The following is a 23,160-nucleotide window of genomic DNA, read 5'->3' on the forward strand; positions in this document are numbered from 1 at the left end:
ACGCCTCAGGAGACTAAATGGCTCTGAGCACTATGGGACTCAACTGCTGAGGTCATTAGTCCCCTAGAACTTAGAACTAGTTAAACCTAACTAACCTAAGGACATCACAAACATCCATGCCCGAGGCAGGATTCGAACCTGCGACCGTAGCGGTCTTGCGGTTCCAGACTGCAGCGCCTTTAACCGCACGGCCACTTCGGCCGGCTCAGGAGACTAAAGAGAAGCTTGATAAACATTACGGTGACTCTGCACCTTCGATTAGAACAGTTTATAAGTGGTTTCAAAATTTTCGGAGTGGCCATATGGGCACAAGTGATGCTGAACGTTCTGGACGCCCTGTGGAGGTTACGGCTCCAGAAATCATTGATAAAATCCATGATATGGTGATGGATGACGGGAGAGTTAAGGTGTGTGAGATTGCTAGTGCTGTGGGCATCTCGAGTGAACAGGTACATAATATTTTGCATACACATTTGGACATGAGAAAGCTATCCGCAAGATGGGTTCCGCGAATTGCTGACGCTTGACCAGAAACAGAATCGTGTGAAGTGTTGCAAGGATGGTTTGCAGCTGTTCAGGAAGAATCCGCAGGACTTTAAGCGTCGTTTCGTCACTGTGGATGAAACATGGATACATTACTATACTCCTGAAACTAAACAACAATCTAAACAATGGGTTACCAAGGGAGGATCTGCACAAAAAAAGGGGAAGACCATTTCTTCGGCCGGAAAGGTTATGGAGACTGTCTTTTGGGATTCACAAGGGATAATCCTCATCGACTGTCTGGAAAAGAGTAAAACTATTATAGGCGAATATTATTCACCGTTATTGGGCAGTTTGAAAGCCGAGCTGCAAGAAAAATGCCGGCGATTGGACCGCAGAAAAGTCATTTTCCATCACGACACACCTCAGCAGTTGTGGTCGCAAAATTAAGGGATAAAGGATTCTAACTCGTCTCACATCCCCCCTATTCTCCAGACTTGGTTCCTTCGGACTACTATTTGTTCCCCAATTTGAAGAAATGGCTGGCGGGACAAAGATTTTATTCAAACGAGGAAGTGATTGTAGCAACTAATAGCTATTTTGCAGACTTAGACAATTCATATTATTTGGAAGGGATCAACAAATTAGAGCAACGTTGAACGAAGTGTATAAGTCTAAAAGGAGAATATGTCGAAAAATAAACACATAAGTAGTTTTTATTTTTGCGTGGACTTTTCAAACGCCCTTCGTACATTATCAGAGTCATCTGCTCGTAGGGATGTTTTACTATTTAAACCCTGGATTTTGACACTCCGTCTTACCATTACACACTAAAGCGCCAATGAAACTGTTATAGGCATGCGCATTCAAATACAGAGATACATTAACAGGGAGAATACGGTGCTGTGGTCAGCAACGCTTATATAAGTCAGTAAGTGTCTGGCGCAGTTGTTGGATCGGTTAGTGCTGCTATAATGGCAGGTTATCAAGATTTAAGTGAGTTTGAACATGATGTTATAGTATAGTCGGCACACGAGCATGGGACACAGCATCGCCAAGGTAGCGATAAAGTGGGGATTTTCCCGTATGACCAATAGACGAGTGTACCGCGAATATCAGGAATCCGGTAAAATGTAAATCTGCGACATGGCTACAGCCGCAAAAAAAATTCCTGCAAGAATGGGACCAACGACGACTGAAGAGAATGGTTCAATGTGACAGAAGTGCAATCCTTCGGGAAATTGTTCCAGATTTCAATGCTGTACCATCAACAAGGGTCAGCGTGCGAACCATTCAACGAAATCGTCGATGTGGGCTTCTGGAGCCGAAGGCGCACTCGTGTACCATTGATGACTGCACAACACAAAGTTTTACGCCTCGCCTGGGCCCTTCAACACCGACATTGAATTCTTGATGACTGAAAACATGTTGCCTGTTCAGACGAGTCTCGTTTCAAATTGTATCGAGTGAATGGGCATGTAAGGGTATGGAGACAACCTCATGATTCCATGGACCCTGCATGTCAGCAGGGGACTGTTCAAGCAGGTCGAGGCTCTGTAATGGTGTGGGTTTTGTGCAATTGGAGTGATACGGGAACCCTGATGCGTCTAGATACGACTCTGACAGCTGACACGTACGTAAGCATCCTGTCTGATCACCTGCGTCCATTCATGTCCATTGTGCATTCCGATGCACTTGGACAATTCCAGCAGGACAATGCAACTGCCCACACGTCCAGAGTGGATCCAGGAGCACTCTTCTGAGTTTAAAAACTTCCGCTGGCCACCAGTTTCCCTAGACATGAACGTTATTGAGCGTATCTGGGATGCCTTGCGAAGTGCTGTTCAAAAGAGATCTCCATCCCCTCTTATGGACAGCCATGCAAGATTCATGGTGTCAGTTCCCTCCAGCACTGCTTTAGACATTAATTGAGTCCATGCCACGTCGTGTAGCGGCATTTCTGCGTGCTCGCTGGGTTCCTACATGTTATTAAGCAGGTGTACCAGCTTCTTTGGCTCTTCAGTTTTGCTCCACTTTGAAACCTTAAGGCGTTTCCCGCTCTCTGCCACAAATACAGTTTTCTTTCATGATAGCCAAGACAGACACAAAACCCCACCATTGTTAGCAACATCATATTTAAAAAAAAAAGGCTCTGAGCACTATGGGACTTAACATCTGAGGTCATCAGTCCCCTAGAACTTAGAACTAGTTAAACCTAACTAACCTAAGGACATCACACACATCCATGCCCGAGGCAGGATTCGAACCTGCGACCGTAGCGGTCGCGCGGTTCCAGATTGTAGCGCCTAGAACCGCTCGGCCACTCCGGCCGGCATCATATTCAAGTGCCATATGTTTGTTTAGCAATACTACTTGCCATTAAAATTGCTACACCATGAAGATGACGTGCTACAGACGCGAAATTTAACCGACAGGAAGAAGACGCTGTGGTATGCAAACGATTAGCTTTTCAGAGCATTCACACTAGGTTGGCGCCGATGGCGACACCTACAACGTGCTGACATGAGGAAAGTTTCCAGCCGATTTGTCATACACAAACAGCAGTTGACCGGCGTTGCCCAGTGAAACGTCGTTGTGATGCCTCGTGCAAGGAGGAAAAATGTGTACCATCACGTTTCCGACTTTGATAAAGGTCGAATTGTAGCCTATCGCGATTGCGGTTGATCGTATCGCGACATTGCTGCTCGCGTTGGTCGAGATACAATGACTGTTAGCAGAGTATGGAATCAGTTGGTTCAGGAGGGTAATACGGAACGCCGTGCTGGATCCCAACGGCCTCGTATCACTAGCAGTCGAGATGACAGGCATCTTATCCGCATGGCTGTAACGGATCGTGCAGCCACGTCTCGATCCCTGAGTCAACAGATGGGTACGTTTGTAAGACAACAACCATCTGCACGAACAGTTGCAGCAGCATAGACTATCAGCTCGGAGACCATGGCTGCGGTTACCCTTGACGCTGCATCACAGACAGGAGCGCCTGCGATGGTGTACTCGACGATGAACCTGGGTGCACGTCATTTTTTCGGATGAATCCAGGTTCTGTTTACAGCATCATGATGGTCGCACCCGTGTTTGGCGACATCGCGGTGAACGCACATTGGAAGCGTGTTTTCGTCATCGCCATACTGGCTTATCACCCGACGTGATTGTATGGGGTGCCATTGGTTACACGCCTCGGTCACCTCTTGTTCGCACTGACGGCACTTTAAACAGTGGACGTTACATTTCAGATGTGTTACGACCCGTGGCTCTACCATTCATTCGATCCCTGCGAAACCCTACATTTCAGCAGGATAATGCACGACCGCATGTTGCAGGTCCTGTACGGGCCTTTCTGGATACAGAAAATGTTCGACTGCTTCCCTGGCCAGCACATTCTCCAGATCTCTCACCAATTGAAAACGTCTGGTCAATGGTGGCCGAGCAACTGGCTCGTCACAATACGCCAGTCACTGCTCTTGATGAACTGTGGTATCGTGTTGAAGCTGCATGGGCAGCTGTACCTGTACACGCCATCCAAGCTCTGTTTGACTCAATGCCCAGGCGTATCAAGGCCGTTATTACGGCCAGAGGTGGTTGTTCTGGGTACTGATTTCTCAGGATCTATGCACCCAAATTACGTGAAAATGTAATCACTTGTCAGTTCTAGTATAATATATTTGTCCAAGAATACCCGTTTATCATCTGCATTTCTTCTTGGTGTAGCAATTTTAATGGCCAGTAGTGTTGCAATATGTGTTAGTCTATAATTGTACTGACGCCTTGCGCTGCTGGCAGAACCCTTTGTACGACTGGGTGCGCGACCACCGGGTGCACCACAAGTTCAGCGAGACGGACGCGGACCCGCACAACGCCCGCCGCGGCTTCTTCTTCGCGCACGTGGGCTGGCTCATGATGCGCAAGCACCCGGAAGTCGTCCGCCGCGGCAAGCAGATCGACATGAGCGACATCCTCGCCGACCCGGTTGTCCGCTTCCACCAGAAGTGAGTCCGCAGCAGCTCTCTTGTCAACAATACGAGGCTCACACTCAAAGTCATAAGCAACAGATCACAACCAGTACTAATTTTTGTATTTTAGACAAACCACCTACTCGTATTAATCTACAGATTGCACCGTCACTTTTCAATGTTGTCTCCAACTCTCCCACCGTTTTGTAAGTCTGAAAATTCCCATGTGGCAGAAGTTCGCGTCAGCTGCCCAACAGAAATGATAAATGGAATTCGTTTGATTGTCAAACGGGCAATGTGTGGCGACTTCAACGAGTAAAGTAGCAGAACATTATAGAAAAACATCTTCCACCCAAAAAAAAAAATTCTGGTCACTGTAAAAGCTGTCAGTGACACCAAAGTTAGTGTTCAGCAGACACTCGTGATAACACAGGAACTGAAACTGAAAATAGAAAGGCAAAAGGAAAAATGCTGAGTCCCATCTTTAAATATCCCTTTACAAAGGTAATTCCAGGTGTGCTATCTCAGTTTAATCCTTGCACCACTGAAAAGATGACTGGTAAGTAAACTGAGAAACAAATGAAATCACTAATATTGAAGAGAGCTCGACGGACCAGTGGAATCCTACGTTGGCTGACTGTAGGATTGTACAAAATGACTTAGACAAAATTTCTAATTGCTGAGGTGAATGGCAACTTGCTCTAAATGTAAAAAAATGTAAGTTAATGCGGATGAGTAGGAAAAACTGTCCTCTAACGTTCGAATAAGCATTCGTCGAGTGAGGTTTGACGCAGTCAATTTGATTATGTATCTAGGTGTAATGTTGCAAAGTGGTATGAAATGGAATGAGCATTTCAGGTTGGCATTAGGGAAGATGAACGCTCGTCTTAGTTTTATTGGGAGAATTTTAGGAAAGTGTGGCTCATCAGCGAATAGAACGTTGGTGCAACCCATTCTCGAGTACTGTTCGAGTATTTGGGATCCCCACATCGGGTTACAGAAAGACACTGAAGCATTTTAGAACTGGTAGGTTCAATAAGCACTCAAGAATTACGGAGATGCTTCTCGAACTCAAATCGGAATTCCTGGAGGGAATACGATGTTTCTTCCAGAAAGTACTATTGCGCAAATTTAGAGAACCAGCATTTGACACTGACTGCAGAACGATTCTGCTGATGCCAACGTACATTTCGCGTTAAATACCATGAAGATAAGATGCGAGAAATTAGGGCTCATATGGAAGCTTTTAGACAGTTGTTTTTCCATCGCTCTATTTGAGAACAGAACAGGAGAGGAAATGAGTAGTATAGATACAAGGTACCTTCTTCCATGCACCGTAAGGTGGTTTGCGGAGTATGCATGTAGATGTAGATGTAGATCTTCATACGATTCTAAATAGAATCATACACACTGATCAGCCAGAACATTATGATCACCAGCCTACTATTGACATAAGCCCATCCAGGTGACAGCAGTGTCACCTGGCGAGGAATGATTTCTAGACAGATACATGCACGGTCCATGAAGTATCAGTGAGCATACTGTCCATGTGTAGAATGGAGAAGTCAAGTATCTATCTGACTTGTGAGGGCCCAGAGGCTCAGCACGAGCACTTTGTAAACTGCAGAACTTGGGAGTTCAAGGGGTACTGTGAGTGTCTTCAATGTGTGGTAGAACCAAGGTGAAGTCACATCTAGACATCATGGAGTTGGGTGGCCACCTCTCGTTACAGATGTCAGACGTTGTAGGCTGGGCAGGCATGTAAAACAGGACAGGCGATGAACTGTGGTGGAACTAACGTCGACTGAACACTCCTAACAATGGGTCTCCACAGCCGACGACCCACAGAGGTGCGTATGTTAACACCACGACATAGACAATCGCAACTGAAATGAGCAAGTGACCATTGGCACTGGACGTTAGCATAGTGCAAGACCATTGCATGGTCTGAAGAATCCTGATACCTTCTTCATAATGCTGACAGGAGGGTGTGAATCCCTTATCTTCCAGGGAAACAGCTCCTTGGCACCTATACTGTGGAAAAGGTGACAAGCTAGCAGCAGCTCCATTATGCTCTAGGGAACATTCACGTGGGCATCTGTGGTCCAGTGGAATTCATGCAAGACACCACGATAGCCAAGGAGTATCGTACACTGGTTGCAGACCTCATACAACCCTTCAGGGTGATCACGGTTTTCGATAGTAGTGCCATTTTTCAACAAGATAATGCACGTGTTGCAAGGCCAGGAGTGTGATGGAGTGGTTTCAGGGAAACAGTGGCAAGTTCCAATTGATGTGCTGGCCCCCCAAATCACCAGATCTAACACATTTGGGATGTGGTTGAATGTGGCATCATAGCTCGTTGCCCCCCTCTCCAGAATTTATGAAAATTAGCTTATGTGTATGTGCAGATGTGGTGCCAACTCCCTCCAGTGACCAACCAAGGCCTCATTGCTTTCATGCCATGATGTGTTGCTGCTGTTATCCATGCTCAAGGTGGACATACCAGCTATTAGGTAAATGGTCGTAATGTTCTGGCTGATCAGTGTACCTTAGATTCCTTGAAAGAAACACTGTAGCCAGCAGCTGGAGGAGATCACAGGTTACACCAGTCTACTAGAAGAGTAGCAGAAGAGCTTCACAAAAACTACTATCCATTTCCTTTCAATTCTGTCTGTTATACAGTCACAGTACATATTCTGAGCTCAAATACAATAAGGTCCCCTCCTCTATGTCTACCAACACACATTCCGTAAACATTGGTCATGTGGAACCCAACTCTCACTTTTCTCACTCAACATCCTGAAAGTCTTCCAGGCTTCCAGAAAGCATTTGACTCAGTATTACATTAGTGCTCACTAACGAAATCATGTTCATATGGGATATCAAATGAAATTTGTGACTAGATTGAGGTTTTCTTGGCAGGGAAGGTGCAGCATGTTATCTTGTGTGGGAAATCAGCAACACAAGTAGAAGTAACTTCAGACGCATCCTAGGGAAGTGTACTGGAACCGTGCTGCATGTTAACATATTAAACACCTGGAAGATAACATTAATAGTAACTTCAGATATACTGCAGTTCTTTGTACTGTTTGAGAAAAGCTATACAAGTATTCAGTCAGATCTTGAAAGATTTATTTAGGCTGCACAGAGACTGGCAATTTATTTAATTGTTCAGAACTGTAAAATATGGCACTTCACAAAACACATAATCATAGTTTTCTATTACCATAAAGTCAATGTGCCACAAGTGGAACCAGTTCATTCTAATATCTGATTGTAACAATTTTTGCAGGTATAAAATACAATGATCCCTTAGGTTCATTCATATGTACGACAGGTTACAGATTTATATTCATTGACATGCTATTGGGAAAATGCAAGCAGCCTACAAAGGAGAACAATTACAAAGCAGTTGTAGGTCCCATCAAAGACTATTGCTCAAGTGTGTGTGATACATCCAAATAGGACTGTCAGGGGATATAATATGTACACAAAGAAGGGCAACACATATAGTCACAGGTTTGTTTGACCCACGGGAATGTGTCACAACACTGCCAAAAACCTGAACTGGCAGGTGCTCGAAGATAGACTCCAGTTATTCTGCAAAAACCAACTTAAAACGTTTCAAAATTCATCACTAACTGAGTGATCCAGGAAATTACAACACATCCAACATGTTACTCCCTTGCGATCCCAAAAAAAGGATTACACTAATTATATTTACATCTATACTCGGTGAACCACTGTGAAATGCGTGGCAGAGGATGCATCCCATTGTACCAGTTATTAGAGCTTTTACCTATTCCATTTAAGTTTGGAGCTCGGGAAGAATCATTGTTTAAAGGCCTCTGTGCTTTCTAAAGTTAATGTAATCTTGTCCTCACAACCTCTATGGAAACAATACATAGGGGTTGAAGTATATTCCTAGAGCCATCATTTAAAACCAGTTCTTGAAATTTTGTTAGTGCACTTTCTCGGGAGTTTTCATCTATCTTCAAGAGTCTGTCAGTTCAGTTCTTTCAACTTTTCAATGGCACTCTCCTGAGGGTTAAACAAAATTGTGACTATTTTTGTTGCCCTTCTCTGTATACATTCAGTATTCCCTGGTAGTCCTATTTGGTATGGGTCCCACACATTTGAGCAATCCCAGGATGGGTCACACCAGTGGTTTTTAAGCTATCCCCTTTGTAACCTGATCGCATTTCACCAGTGCTCTACCAATAAATTGAAGTCTACCACCTGCTTTCCATATGACTAAGCCTACATGCTCGTTCCATTTCATATCCCTACAGACCATTACACTCAGACATATGTGTGAGTTGCTTTCTTTTTAAATCCACAATTTTACCATTCTTTGCACCACTTTCAAATCTTATCAAGGTGTGGTTGAATATTTATGCAGCTTCTTTCAGACAATACTTCATTACAGATAAATGCATCATCTACAGACAATCTGAGGTTACTGTTAACATTATCTGCAAGGCCATTAATATAGAATATGAATGGCTCCAACATATTTCCCTGTAATACTCTATAAGTTACTTCTACGTTTGCCAATGACTCTCCACCCAAGATAACTTGCTGCATCCTCTCTACCAAGAAATCCTCAGTCCAGTCACAAATTTCACCTGATTGTACTTTTGATGATATGCTTTGGTGTGGCACTAAGTCAAATGCTTTACAGAAATTGAAAAATACTGCACCTGCCTAACTACCACAGCTTTCAGTATGTCATGCATGAAAAGTGTGTATTGGGTTTCACATGATCGATGTTTTCCAAATCCATGGTGGTTGGCATGAAAGAGGCCATCCTTTTTGAAATAGCTCATTACCTTTGAGCTTAGAATATGTTCTAAGATTCTGCAACAAGTGGACGTCAAGGATATTGCACAGTAATTTTGTGGATCCTTCTGCTACCCTACCTGTAGACGTATGTGACCTGCAGTTTCTTTGTACTACTCGACTTTTTTTTGTTCAAGGGATCTACAGTAGGGACTAACATAGTGACAAATTCATTACAGATTCTGATAGGGATTCCACCGATTACTGGGGCCTTCTTCAATTCTAGCTATTTCAATTGATTTTCAACACCACTGATACTAATATCTGTACTGCTTTTCAATAATACGAGAATTAGATTGGAGCAATACCCCCAGATTTTCATTTGTAAAGGAACATTTGAAACCTGAGTTCAGCTTTTCTGCTTTTGCTTTGCTACCTTCAATTTCAGTCTCTGAGTGTCTGAACACCAACTTTTATAGCGCTTTACACAGGAACAGAATTTCTTTGGATTTTGGGAGAGATCCTTTGATAATATTCTGCTACAGTGGTCAATGAAGGCACCACATATTGCCTTCTTGAGAGCCAAATGTGTCTCATTCAGCATCTTCATGCTTTGTATCACGCATATTATACAGTACTCTCTGTTTCTTTGGAAGTTTTTTTACAGTAACTGTAAACCATGTAGCATCCATCCCACCATAAACTATGTGTATACCTATCAACTGAATGGTCATCTATTCTTATAAGTCTGAGCCACAGTTCTTTTACATGCTGCTTTACAGATCTGAATGTTTAGAGTTCCTTACGGAGATACATCAGTACTGATTTTTATTTAGCATGCTGTCAAAAGCCATGCTGAGGTGGTTACACTGGTTCCCATCAGATCATTGAAGTTAAGAGATTTGTTTAAGTGCTTCAACAGTTCTGCAGTATTCCCCTCCCAGTCAATTTTATTATCCAGCTGTAAGACCAAGAATTTAAAGATGTATACTTCTTCTATCTGCTGGTTGTAATATTTTAGGCATATAATGACAGGAAACCTTTTAAAAGTTCTGTATTGCATATAGTATGTTTTTTTAAGGTTTCATGGCAGAGAATTGGCTAGAAACCATTTATTTATGCCCATGAAAATTTCATTAGCCAACTTTTCTAAGGCTTTATTTGATTTACTATTTATTGCAATGTTTGTATCGTCTGCAAACAAAACAAACTTGGCATCTGGCAATGTTACTGATAAAAGTTCAGTGACATACACAAGACAAAGTAAGGGCCCTAAGATGGAATTTTGGGAACACCACATGTTATTGGTTCCCAGTTGTATGATGCTTGATGCCTTGATATGTGCCTCTTTCCTATTGACACCCTCTGTTTTCTGTCAGAGATATAGGATTTGAACCATTTTGCAGTATTCCTGCTACACTGCAATATTCTAATTTACATAAAAGGGTATTGTGATTTACACATTGAGATGCCTTTAACAGGTCACAAAATACACCAGTAACTTGTAATTTATTATCTAATGAATTAAGTACATTCTCATTCTCATTTGATGTGTAGTTAGTCTTCTCAATATTGGAACCCTTTAAAAATCTTAACTGTGACTTGGACAATATTTTATTTATGGTCAAATGGTAAAGAGGATGACTGTATATTATCTTTTCCAAAATTTTTGAGAGTGCAGGCAAAAGTGAAATTGGATGGAAGTTAGTGGTATTTCATTATCTTCTTTCTTATGTGAAGTTCAGTGCTTAACTTCAGCATGTTTCAACCATTCAAGAAATGTCCCACTGATAAGATTGGCTACACAAATAACTTAAAATGTCACTAAACTCAGAGGCACACTGTTTAATCAACTTTGTTGATATATTGAATTTTTGGACTCTAAGGATTTTATTGTGAACATTAGTTCCACTGGTATTGTGAGGGTCATACTCGTATTACTGTAGTAATTTGTAGGATTGGTCTGAGATATTACATAGCAGCATGTACTGAACCTAAGAACCCTATCTTTTCAGCAACAGTTATGATGTGCTCACTGAAAAGTTCTGCAACACTGCACACTTGTGTTACTTATGTATTGTTGACTCTTAATGCTATGTGCTCCTCTACATCTCTGGTTCTACCAGACTCATTCTTCACTATATCCCATACTGTCTTTATTTTATTATCTGATGTGACTGTCCTTTTCTGACAATGTATGTGATTTGATGTGCTTATTATTGTCTTCAATATTCCACAGTATGTTTTGTATTGATCTATAGCTTTTACATCAGAGCTGTTTCTGACTGATAGATATAGGTTCCTTATTGACTTGCAGGATACCTTTATTCCTTGACTAGTCCATGGCTGTTTTATAGACTTTGGTCTAACCTAACAGAAGGAGTTAGGGTCTATGTTACAACCAGGGGAGGTATGATCCATTACAACATTCAATGTACGATAAATGTCTGGGGAAGACCATCTTCCAGCACAACATGTGGACACACACAGATATTGCTCACGCTGTCGTGGAGAACTTATCCTTGTAATCCTGACTTGATACCCAGTGATTAACTGCTGAAGCATTCACAACAAAGTGCCAGAGTTGGAAGTGCTCCCAAAAAGAGGTGGCACTGACAGAAAGCCATTAAAAACTCAAAATTGATAGCAGTGAAATTTTTTAGGTAAATCTAAGTGTATATTGAAAGCATAGTCAAAAGGTAAATGGTGGTATTTACCACAGAGAACAAGAAGCTCAGATCCACTGATACAGAAATTGTAACTACATATGAGATAGTCTGCACAAGACTCAGTATTGAGGATAGGCACAAACTTACAATGGGTCCTTATAGTCAGGTACAGAAATATTTGGAAAAAATTCCATTTCACTAGTATGTAAGTTCCCATCATACTGTCATCACTGGAGGAGCCCTTAATCATCCACCAGTCAACTGCAAAAATTACAGTTTTCTAAGTGGTGGATGTGACAAGATATCCTATGAAAAATTACTAAATGTTGCCTGTGACAACTACCTAGTTATTGCATACACTCACTCATGATATGACCAACCTAAGAGCAATGAAGAGACCCGACCTCTTTGATGATATCCATACTGAAAACTGTGCCAGAGACCATGAGGCAGTTGTAGCAACCATGATTACTAAAGTTCCAAGGGCAACTAAAACAAGTAGAGGGATTAATGTGTTTAGCATGCTGAATATAGTGAAGTCATATGGCATGAATGGCTGGGAGACACTGAAGTGCAGATTCAGCATACTATGCTTACTTTCATTCCATAAAATCATACAGGATTGTTTTCTGGGGTAACTCAACAAGCCGAGCTGAAGTTTTCCAAGCCCAAAAACAATTATTTGTGAAGTTAACTGAAGGACATCCTGCAGAGGACTGTTTAAGGAACTAGGGATACAAACTACTGCTTCCCAAAATATTTATTCCTTAATGAAATTTGTGATTAAAAATAATCTTTTTTTACCAATAGCTTAGTTCTTGGAATCAATACTAGAAACAAGAATAACTTCCACAAAGACTTAAAGCCACTTACTTTACTTCAAAAAGGTGTCCACTATTCAGCAGTATATATATTCAATAAATGCCAGCAACCATAAAAAGTTTAACTAATAATAAAGTTCAATTTGGGAAGAGTCTAAAGCATTTATAGGTAGTCAACTCCTTCTGCTACAATGATGAATTTCTTAGCAGAACCAATTGATGTTTCTATGTTATTAATAATATTACATAATGAGAATATCATGTAGAGTCTGGCTTCCATACAAATTTTGTGCAGTAATGCCTTCATTGCAAATAAGTGCTGTAAAATGTTTTTATTTTATTTTAATTTGTTTTTATTTGATGATGTATGGCTATAGTAGCCTAAGCATTATCATATGCACCTAAGTGTATTGAGCATTTAATATTTGATGACAGGTTTTATATCCTTGTATATGTAAACAAGCTTAACATATGTTCTTATTTTGTAACTATTTATTGTGTGTTCTTGATTTCTGACATGTTCCACATACCAGAGGATCTCCTCACTATGGATCAAGTGGAACACAAGTACATCTAATCTAATCATGAACAGGTTGTTTTTAACAGAATTAGAAAATATGTGTAGCACTGCTTTCATATCAAGTTTGGTAAGATTAGATCATGAAAGTAGTTCTTCATAAAACTATTATTTCACTGCAATAGATGGTTCACAATATCAGTGAGTGATAGGCAGTTCGCTCTGTGATTCAAGCCTGTTATGTCATGCATTCTTGTATGTATCGAGTTCCTATAAAATAAAGCATGCTGGGTACTCCGTACCACTGTGTCATCTATCATTCACCATCACTACATAATGGAGTACCACAAACTTAACCACATGGAGAATGTTAAGAGAAAAAAAATCAAGCAATCTTATGTTGCAGTCGATGTGTTATATTGAATCAGTGTCAACTTTTAATACATTATGATTTACATTAAAGAAGCTAAGAGCTCTCAACTGTAAGCAATTGCCCATGGCACACAGTGGATTAGCTGTTAATCAAGTGCTTGCAATCAATCTTTGATTGTTAAATACAAAAGAATAATAATATAAAATTAGTTCTCCACCAGTTGTGTGTAGGCCTACTACTCATTTACAGCTGCTTAAACTCAGCACTGAATATGTATCCCAGGGGCATGTGGTTATGGATTGTGTGCATCTATGCCTGCAGGTACTTTAGGCCACTGAAATTCATGCTGTGCTTCTACCTACCTGTGATGATCCCTGTGTGGCTGTGGGCTGAAGACTGGTATCTATCCTTGGTCGTCAATGCCATCATCCGGTATGCCTGTAGCCTCAACTTCACCTGGCTAGTCAACAGTGCTGCACATATCTGGGGCAACAAGCCTTATGACAGGTGGGTTATAATGATTTGATCGAGATCTGCAGATTCATACCAGTACTTAGTAACATGTGGCATCAATACGTTCATGACAAACACTGTCATGGGAAGCATTTGTTATTATGTATTTCTAAAATTACTTAATAACCAATAAATAAATAATAATAAAATAAGATAAGTAATAAAAAAACTAGAAGATATAGGGGGACAGTTTTAGAGTAAAAGTGTGATAGAATGGTTTTGAAGGAAGGAAGAAAGAATAAGTTCAAAACATACTTCTTGTTGTTGTGGTCTTCAGTCCTGAGACTGGTTTGATGCAGCTCTCCATGCTACTCTATCCTGTGCAAGCTTCTTCATCTCCCAGTACTTACTGCAACCTACAATTTTCTGAATCTTCTTAGTGTATTCATCTCTTGGTCTCCCTCTATGATTTTTACTCTCCACGCTGCCCTCCAATGCTAAATTTGTGATCCCTTGATGCCTCAGAACATGTCCTACCAACCATCCCTTCTTCTTGTCAAGTTGAGCCACGAACTCCTCTTCTCCCCAATTCTATTCAATACCTCCTCATTATTTATGTGATCTACCCATCTAATCTTCAGCATTCTTCTCTAGCACCACATTTCGAAAGCTTCTATTCTCTTCTTGTCGAAACTATTTATCGTCCACGTTTCACTTCCATACATGGCTACACGCCATACAAATACTTTCAGAAATGACTTCCTGACACTTAAATCAATACTCAATGTTTACAAATGTCTCTTCTTCAGAAACACTTTCCTTGCCGTTGCCAACCTACATTTTATGTCCTCTCTACTTCGACCATCATCAGTTATTTTGCTCCCCAAATAGCAAAACTCATTTACTACTTTAAGTGTCTCATTTCCTAATCTAATTCCGTCAGCATCACCAGACTTAATTCGACTACATTCCATTATCCTCGTTTTGCTTTTGTTGATGTTCATCTTATATCCTCCTTTCAAGTCACTGTCCATTCCCTTCAACTGCTCTTCCAAATCCTTTGCTCCATGGATTTAAAGTCCTACTCCAAATTTTTCTTTTGTTTCCATTACTGCTTGCTCAATATACAGATTGAATAACATCGGGGAGAGGGTACAACCCTGTCTGACTCCCTTCCCAACCACTGCTTCCCTTTTGTGCCCCTCGACCCTTATAACTGACATCTGGCTTCTGTACAAATTGTAAATAGCCTTTCACTCCCTGTATTTTACCCCTGCCACCTTTATAATTTGAAAGAGGGTATTCCAGTCAACATTGTCAAAAGCTTTCTCTAAGTCTACAAATGCTAGAAACATAGGTTTGCCTTTCCGTAATCTTTCTTCTAAGATAACTCATAAGGTCAGTATTGCCTCAGCTGTTCCAACATTTCTACGGAATCCAAACTGATCTTCCTCGAGGTCGGCTTCTACCAGTTTTTCCATTCGTCTGTAAAGAATTCGCGTTGGTATTTTGCAGCTGTGACTTATTAAATTGATAGTTCGGTAATTTTCACATCTGTCAACACCTGCTTTCTTTGGGATTGGAATTATCATATTCTTCTTGAAGTCTGAGGGTATTTCGCCTGTCTCATACACCTTGCTCACCAGATGATAGAGTTTTGGCAGGACTGGCTCTCCCAAGGCTGTCGGTAGTTCTAAAGGAAGGTTGTCTACTCCTGGGGTCTTGTTTTGACTCAGGTCTTTCAGTGCTCTGTCAAACTCTGCATGCAGTATTGTATCTCCCATTTCATCATCATCTGCATCCTCTTCCATTTTCATAATATTGTCCTCGAGTACATCGCCCTTGTATAGACTCTCTATATACTCCTTCCACCTTTCTGCTTTCCCTTCTTTACTTGGAACTGGGTTTCCATCTGAGCTCTTGATATTCATACAAGTTGCTCTCTTTTCTCCAAAGGCCTCTTTAATTTTCCTGTAGGCAGTATCTATCTTACCCGTAGTGAGATAAGCCTCTACATCCTTACATTTGTCCTCTAGCCATCCCTGCTTAGCCATTTTGCACTTCCTGTCAATCTCATTTTTGAGACATTTGTATTCCTTTTTGCCTGCTTCATTTACTGCATTTTTATATTTTCTCCTTTCATCAATTAAATTCAATATTTCTTCTGTTACCCAAGGATTTCTACTAGCCCTCGTCTTTTTACCTACTTGATCCTCTGCTGCCTTCACTACTTCATCCCTCAAAGCTACCCATTCTTCTTCTACTGTATTTCTCTCCCCCATTCCTGTCAATTGTTCCCTTAAGCTCTCCCTGAAACTCTGTACAACCTCTGGTTTAGTCAGTTTATCCAGCTCCCATCTCCTTAAATTCCCACCTTTTTGCAGTTTCTTTAGTTTTTATCTACAGTTCGTAACCAATAGATTATGGTCAGAGTCCGCATCTGCCCCTGGAAATGTATTACAATTTAAAACCTGGTTCCTAAATCTCTGTCTTACCATTATATAATCTATCTGATACCTTCTTGTATCTCGAGGATTCTTCCATGTATACAACCTTCTTTTATGATTCTTTAACCAAGTGTTAGCTATGATTAAGTTCGGCTCTGTGCAGAATTCTACCAGACGGCTTCCTCTTTCACTTCTTACCCCAATCCATATTCACCTACTATGTTTCCACCTCTCCCTTTTCCTACTCTCGAATTCCAGTCACCCATGACTATTAAATTTTCGTCTCCCTTCACTATCTGAATAATTTCTTTTATCTCATCATACATTTCATCAATTCAGGTATGTTTTCACCTCTCCCTTTTCCTACTCTCGAATTCCAGTCACCCATGACTATTAAATTTTCGTCTCCCTTCACTACCTGAATAATTTCTTTTATCTCATCATACATTTCATCAATTTTGCTCATCATCTGCAGAGCTAGTTGGCATATAAATTTGTACTACTGTAGTAGGCATGGGCTTCACGTCTATCTTGGCCACAATAATGCGTTCACTATGCAAAACATACTTAGGAAAGGAAAAATCAATACAGTGAAAGGATGAAGGAGTACTATAGGGTAAGGAACAAAATATGAAAAACTGAAATTGGTATGTCATCATCTGAAGGCCCACACCAGAGGAAATAAATAATAAAATATTTTTTATGATATAATAATAATAGTAACTAAAAAATTATTACTATTATTAATATTATAAAACTTATGTTGCAAAATATGTGGGCTGTTTCAGACTCTAATATGCTAAATTTGAGGAATCATGGATTACAGAGGATCAGCTTTTCTTCAGGAACATATTTTCCTATTTAACTTCAAACAATGCAAAATCCAGAAGGACTGTAACAGTATTATGAAATGGATAGCTGATACTCACGATACAGCAGAGATGCTCAGTCACAGACAGGCACAACGAAAAGACCGTCAGAAAGTGAGCTTTCACACAAGGCCTTGTTTGACAAAGGCCTTGTTAGCCGAAAGCTCATTTTTTGACAGTCTTTTTGTTGTGCCTATCTGTGACTCAGCATCTCCGCTATATGGTGAGTAGCAACTATCCTTTTCACAATATCGTTTCCTATTTAACTTATTGTTTATGAGCTATGCACACTTTGCTGTGGTAAAGGGAAATGTAATCATGTTTACTGTAGTGGCATATCAAGAGGGTTGTGAATGTAACTCATATTGGCATCAGAGCTGGGCAGATTGCCTGAATCATTAGTGAATTTCATGACAACAATTTATTTATTTACATTTTTTGCACGTAGGCCATCAAGCTGATGACTTTTGCAGACATCATACAATAGTGGCACATACATTCATATTAATATTCTAATTACATGTTACAACAGAGGGCAAGTAGATTAGAATTCACTGAGTGAATATAAACATTTATTACCTAAGAAGGCTTTTAACTGTCTGTGGAACAGCCTTGGTTCACAAGTTTTCAAAGCATGTTGCATCTTGTTGAACCATATCTAGCTATTAATATAAGACCTATTGTCAGTCATTTCTAATTTTGTCCTCTGCCTGAAGTAGTTACCCTTACTTCTAGATTCATAATTATGTATATCACTGCACTTATTTACTTTGTTTTTACTATTTAGAAAAAATATAGTAAGTTTATACAAATACAAGGAGTGCACTGTTAGATATTTATGGTGCACAAGGGTTTCATGACAGGTCTCTCTGGAGTTTAGTCTATGCATTAACCTAAAGGCTCTTTTCTGTAATACTGATATTCTATTCAGGTGCAGGTCTGCTGTACGACCCCACAGTTCAATACTGTAATTAAGAAATGGATAAACTGTTCCACAGTAAATAATTTTTAGTGTTCGACTTGCAACTGTTTTTTCCAGCTGACTTATCAGATACAAACTACTGCTGATAAGTACAAAAGCAATGTTGTTAACCCAACAGAGATTTTTGTGCAGGTGGACACCAATAAAATTAATGTTATCTGCTTCTGCTGATGTAATACCACAAATATTTTTTATTTCAGCCTCATGAGAACCAGCTGTTTTAAATGTTAGTAGGTGGGATTTACTGATATTGGTGTTTAGACCCTGGTGTAGAAAATATGTGGTTACTTCTGTCACACCCTTAGTTTTCATAAAATGAGAGGGAGGCATCATCAGCATAGGTTACTATATGTGAATTGAAGGGTTGTATTGTGTCATTGACAAACCAAGGATCAATCCCTGTGGTATCCCTTGGATTACTGTATCTCTAGAAGACTGGAAATCTATTTCCTTATTATTAATTTTACATGAAAGTTTAATATGCCATTTGCAATTTGTCAGGTGTGTTGTCCGTAATTGCATAGCTGAGTCCTTGATGGTGTAAGCCTTCAGTTTCTTAATGAGCAACCCATGGTTGATTGAGTCGAAGGCTTTGGAAAGATCTAAGAACATGCCTGCTATCTTCCCACCTTAGTCCAGGAGGGTGTACACTTTATGGTGGTCCAGGAGGGTGTGCACTGTGCACTTTATGGCGAAATTCAGCAACTGCAGTAGTTGTGCACTGATCTTTCCTAAACACTCACTCCGTCTTCAGGCCACAAGTGGCCCATCGCGACCATCCGACCGGCTTGTCATCCTCAGATAAGGATGCGGATAGGAGGGGCGTGTGGTCAGCACATCGCTCTCCTGGTCGTTACGATGGTTTTCTTTGACCGGAGCCGCTACTATTTGGTCGAGTAGCTCCTCAATTGGCATCACGAGGCTGAGTGCACCCCGAAAAATGGCAACAGCGCATGGTGGCCCGGATGGTCACCCATCCAAGTGCCGGCCACGCCCGAGAGCGCTTAACTTTGGTGATCTGACGGGAACCGGTGTATCCACTGCGGCAAGGCCGTTGCCAATCTTTCCTAAAGCCATGCTGTTTTTCTGTTAACAATTTTTCTTTGTAAAATAAGCAGAGCACTGAGGAAGGATAACCATTTCAAAAACCTTACTAAAGGCAAGGATCAGTGATACTGGGTAGGAGTTTGAAACCTCTTTTTTACTCTCCTTCTTATGCACTGGTTTAAAATTTCTTATTTTTACACTACTAGGATAATACTACAGTTTATGAGGTACATTGGTGATTTAACTGTTCCTTTTATTCATTTTTTACTACTAAACTCGACATACCATACCATCCAGCTGTGTATATGTTCTTTAATGTGAGGATTATCTTGCTTATATCGTTTTCTTTAACATCATCAGAGTTAAAACTCACTGCTTGAGGGGTGTGATTTGATGGCCCTCAGTGCATTTCTAAATGTATATTCGGTTTCTTGTTGGTGATATGAAATGTTTATTAAAAATGTTACATAATGTTGTTGGTTATTTTATAATATTACCATCCTGTATAATGAATAACAGTCCTTTGATACTTATTGATCACTTTCCAGGATGCCTTGCTTACATTTGTAGATTGTGAGATTTCATTACCTTGGACTTGTTTTCTAAGGTTTGAAAGTTCTGCTACAAAGATTTTCTTAGCTGTGCTATATTTTTGTTTGAAAATATGAGGTCTTGTTGATTTGGGGTGCGAGACATCTAGGTCATTAATATTTTGCCCAAGTTTAACAAGGCTGGTTGGAAGTCTGAGTTTGTAATTTCTTCCACTCTGACTGTGTACTGGCCCTGTCTGCATTTCTTTAATGGGATAACAGAAAACAACATGTTTCAATAGGACATTATAAAATATTTGTTATCTGATCCTTCCGCGTGGTAGATTCTATTGCACTTCTCCTCAGCTAGTTCAGTTTTCAAAGAGTTGACTTTACTATTTTTCATAATACATTTCTTTTCAAAATTTTTGGTATTATTTTAGGAGCTGTTTTTCTATATTCTATCTGTTGTGCAAGGTGGTCTGCATAATGAAAGGCTATTTTACTACACTTAACAGTGTCTTCCACAGTTTTGTTAATTATTGCATAATCCATCCCAGTAGAAATAGAATCTGAGACCCTGGTATCCATTGTAACTTTATTTCTAAGACTGTATGAAGTTAATACACCTACACATTTCATGCTAGTTATGTTGTTGGAGATTTATCAGTGTTAAGGTCTCCAAGTATACTATTGTCACTGAGACCAGTTTGCCTAATTATGGTATTGAAACTGCTAAGAAAATGGATTACATCTGCACAAGATGGCCTGTATATTCCTATTACTTTGTTTCACTGCATTGACTCCATGCTCTTATAACTGAATTGCAGTACCACATATGTCTAATATCCCCTCTTCACTATATTGCTCAGTAAAAGTAGGTCTCTTAGATTGACTATGTCCTCTAACAAAGATTGCCACACCTCCACCCTTATGCTGTTTCCTGCAATCAATATTTACCAGTACATAACCATCTAGCTTCTAATACTGAATTTCATTACATTATAGACCAGGTTTAGTTAACTCTAACACTTGTGATGAAAGCTCAATTACAAATACCTGTAGTATACTGAGTTTCTTTGTAAGGTACTGCACATTCAGATGTATCCTATAAGTGTAGCCTGGTTTTCTTCTCTTTTTATATGCCAGTGGATGTTGTAGTGTTCTGTGAGAGTCGAGCCAAGATTCTATGTATACGTCTGTGGATGTAGTTGTGTTCTGTCAGAGTGGAACCAAGATTATCTTTGGTGTTGTAGTTATCTTCTACATGTATGATTACATTGTGTGCACAGGGTCACAGGGTTCACATACATCTAGTTTGCCTGGTTGATCGCTCCTTCTTGTTGGTGAATGGGACATGTAGAATTTTTATTTTATTCACTAACCTTAATTTTCCCTTCCTGTTTGTGTGTAGTCCAAGCTGGATGTGTTTATCTTGGTTGATTTTCCTAACATCTATTAATTTCACATAGCTGGATTTTTCACATAGTTTTTGTAGCACTGAATTGTGAGTTTCTACTTCCCTATTAACACAAGACCACTGTGGAAGGTTATATCATACTGACACATTTGTTATGATAACATTGGTGTGGTGTAATTGTGGCAATAACTTTCTATAACTTCTCAGTGGTGACTCGCTTTCATTTCTGTATACATCACCTACAAGTATAATGCAGTCATCTTTATTACGTTCATTTGTTTCTACAGTTGCGTTTTCTACCACAGAACTGAATATGGCTCCAGGTTTGAGCTTAGCAAACATCGAATAATCTAAATTCATATTTTCATGGAGAAAAACAGAGAGTCTTTTTCCATAGCAATTAGCGTAAATTAGGAGTTTTTTTTGTTTTTCTTGATGCGTGAACATTTCTGTTTAGAGTTTTGTTGGACATCTTGTTGTGCATTGGTTTGCCTGAGCTAATAGTTGCTTCACAGTCTGAGTTTTGGGTTATTAGATAGCACAAGTGAAGAAGTAAGACCTACATGTTCTGCTTACTTGTGCATTTTCATTCAGTAAACAAGAAATACAAAATTGCCTTAAACAGTCAAGAGGGATGGTCTTTGCTGTGAAGGTGTCCAGAATAAAATGAAACTCAGGGCAGACTGGTTACCAGCTGTTACAATTATTACAAATTTTTTTCAAATGTGGCTTGAATAAAATGTAATTTTTGTATAATTTTTGTTATTGGTACATTTAAGTTGATAGACATCTCAACACATGAGCCATTAGTGACATGTTAACCACAGTATGCCCCTTAACAAAAAAAAGATGTGACTGTGATTTATCATTCATCAAAGTTTTCTGATTGCCATTATGGCCATTTATGTGTATGTAATAGACTACTTCCACTTTGTAGTGACACTTGTCTGTATAAAAATGGCATTTCATTCCATATAAGTCTACCATGAAACTAATGACACATGGCATATACTTGCTTAAGATTACAGTGTTTAAACTTAAGTATGGCTGAAGACAAGAAGGTATAAGAAGTACACTAGCATCAGCAAATAAAGCTTTCTTTAGTAAAATAGCTTTACCGATATTAGATATCAATATGGAACTAAGGAATTAGTTCTTGATAGTGTACATCTGGAACACAGCATTGTATGGACATACAATGTGGATCACCAAAATTCTGGTGAATAAGAACCTGGAAGCATGGTGCTGTCAGTAAATGTCAAAAATTAAGCAGAGAGATAAGGTAAAAATTGGACAAGTACTCGAAAGAATAGATGAGGAAAGAAATCTATGGAAGATAGTTTAATGAGACCTCTGCTGTAGCTCCAAAGAATTAACTGCCAGTGGAAGGAGCAGTAGAGGAGAAAACAATAAAGGCAGATCATACAGATGCAGATGAAACTGTAGAAGATTGTGTAACGTCTATATAAAAAGATGCACACAACATAGAAAGATGGAAGACAACATCAGCCCATCTGAAAGACTCATGACTGAGGAAAGGGAAGAAAACCCTTCAGGAAAGAGTCCCATTTTATTTTTGAGGCACTAAAAATGTAATAAGTTAAATCTTATTCTAAAGCATTTTGAGTGGCTTTTGCAATGTTTTATGTGGGTGAACTGGATTTGCATCTAATACTCTGCCTGTCCAATATACATTGTTTGGAGTTCAAGTTTCTTTTTTTAACAGGTCAATCCAGCAAATGCACCAAATTTTATTTGCACCACTGTCCACTGGACCTTGCCTTTCAAATAGG

At 39.9% G+C, this 23,160-nt stretch overlaps 1 protein-coding gene and 1 pseudogene across 1 annotated transcript in view; one reads left to right on the forward strand and one right to left on the reverse strand.

Moving 5' to 3' along the window:
- LOC124775230 (acyl-CoA Delta-9 desaturase-like) overlaps positions 1–23,160 on the forward strand; it is a 45,395-nt gene that overhangs the window by 18,392 nt on the left and 3,843 nt on the right. The window contains exons 3-4 of the mRNA XM_047250067.1: positions 4,285–4,490; positions 13,941–14,126. Of these exons, the coding sequence (XP_047106023.1) occupies positions 4,285–4,490; positions 13,941–14,126 (392 nt within the window). The remainder of the gene's footprint in view (positions 1–4,284; positions 4,491–13,940; positions 14,127–23,160) is intronic.
- Positions 19,312–19,429, reverse strand: LOC124778702 (annotated as a pseudogene).

This window comes from Schistocerca piceifrons, chromosome 2 (genome assembly GCF_021461385.2).
Source record: "Schistocerca piceifrons isolate TAMUIC-IGC-003096 chromosome 2, iqSchPice1.1, whole genome shotgun sequence".
Classification (NCBI taxonomy): domain Eukaryota; kingdom Metazoa; phylum Arthropoda; class Insecta; order Orthoptera; family Acrididae; genus Schistocerca; species Schistocerca piceifrons.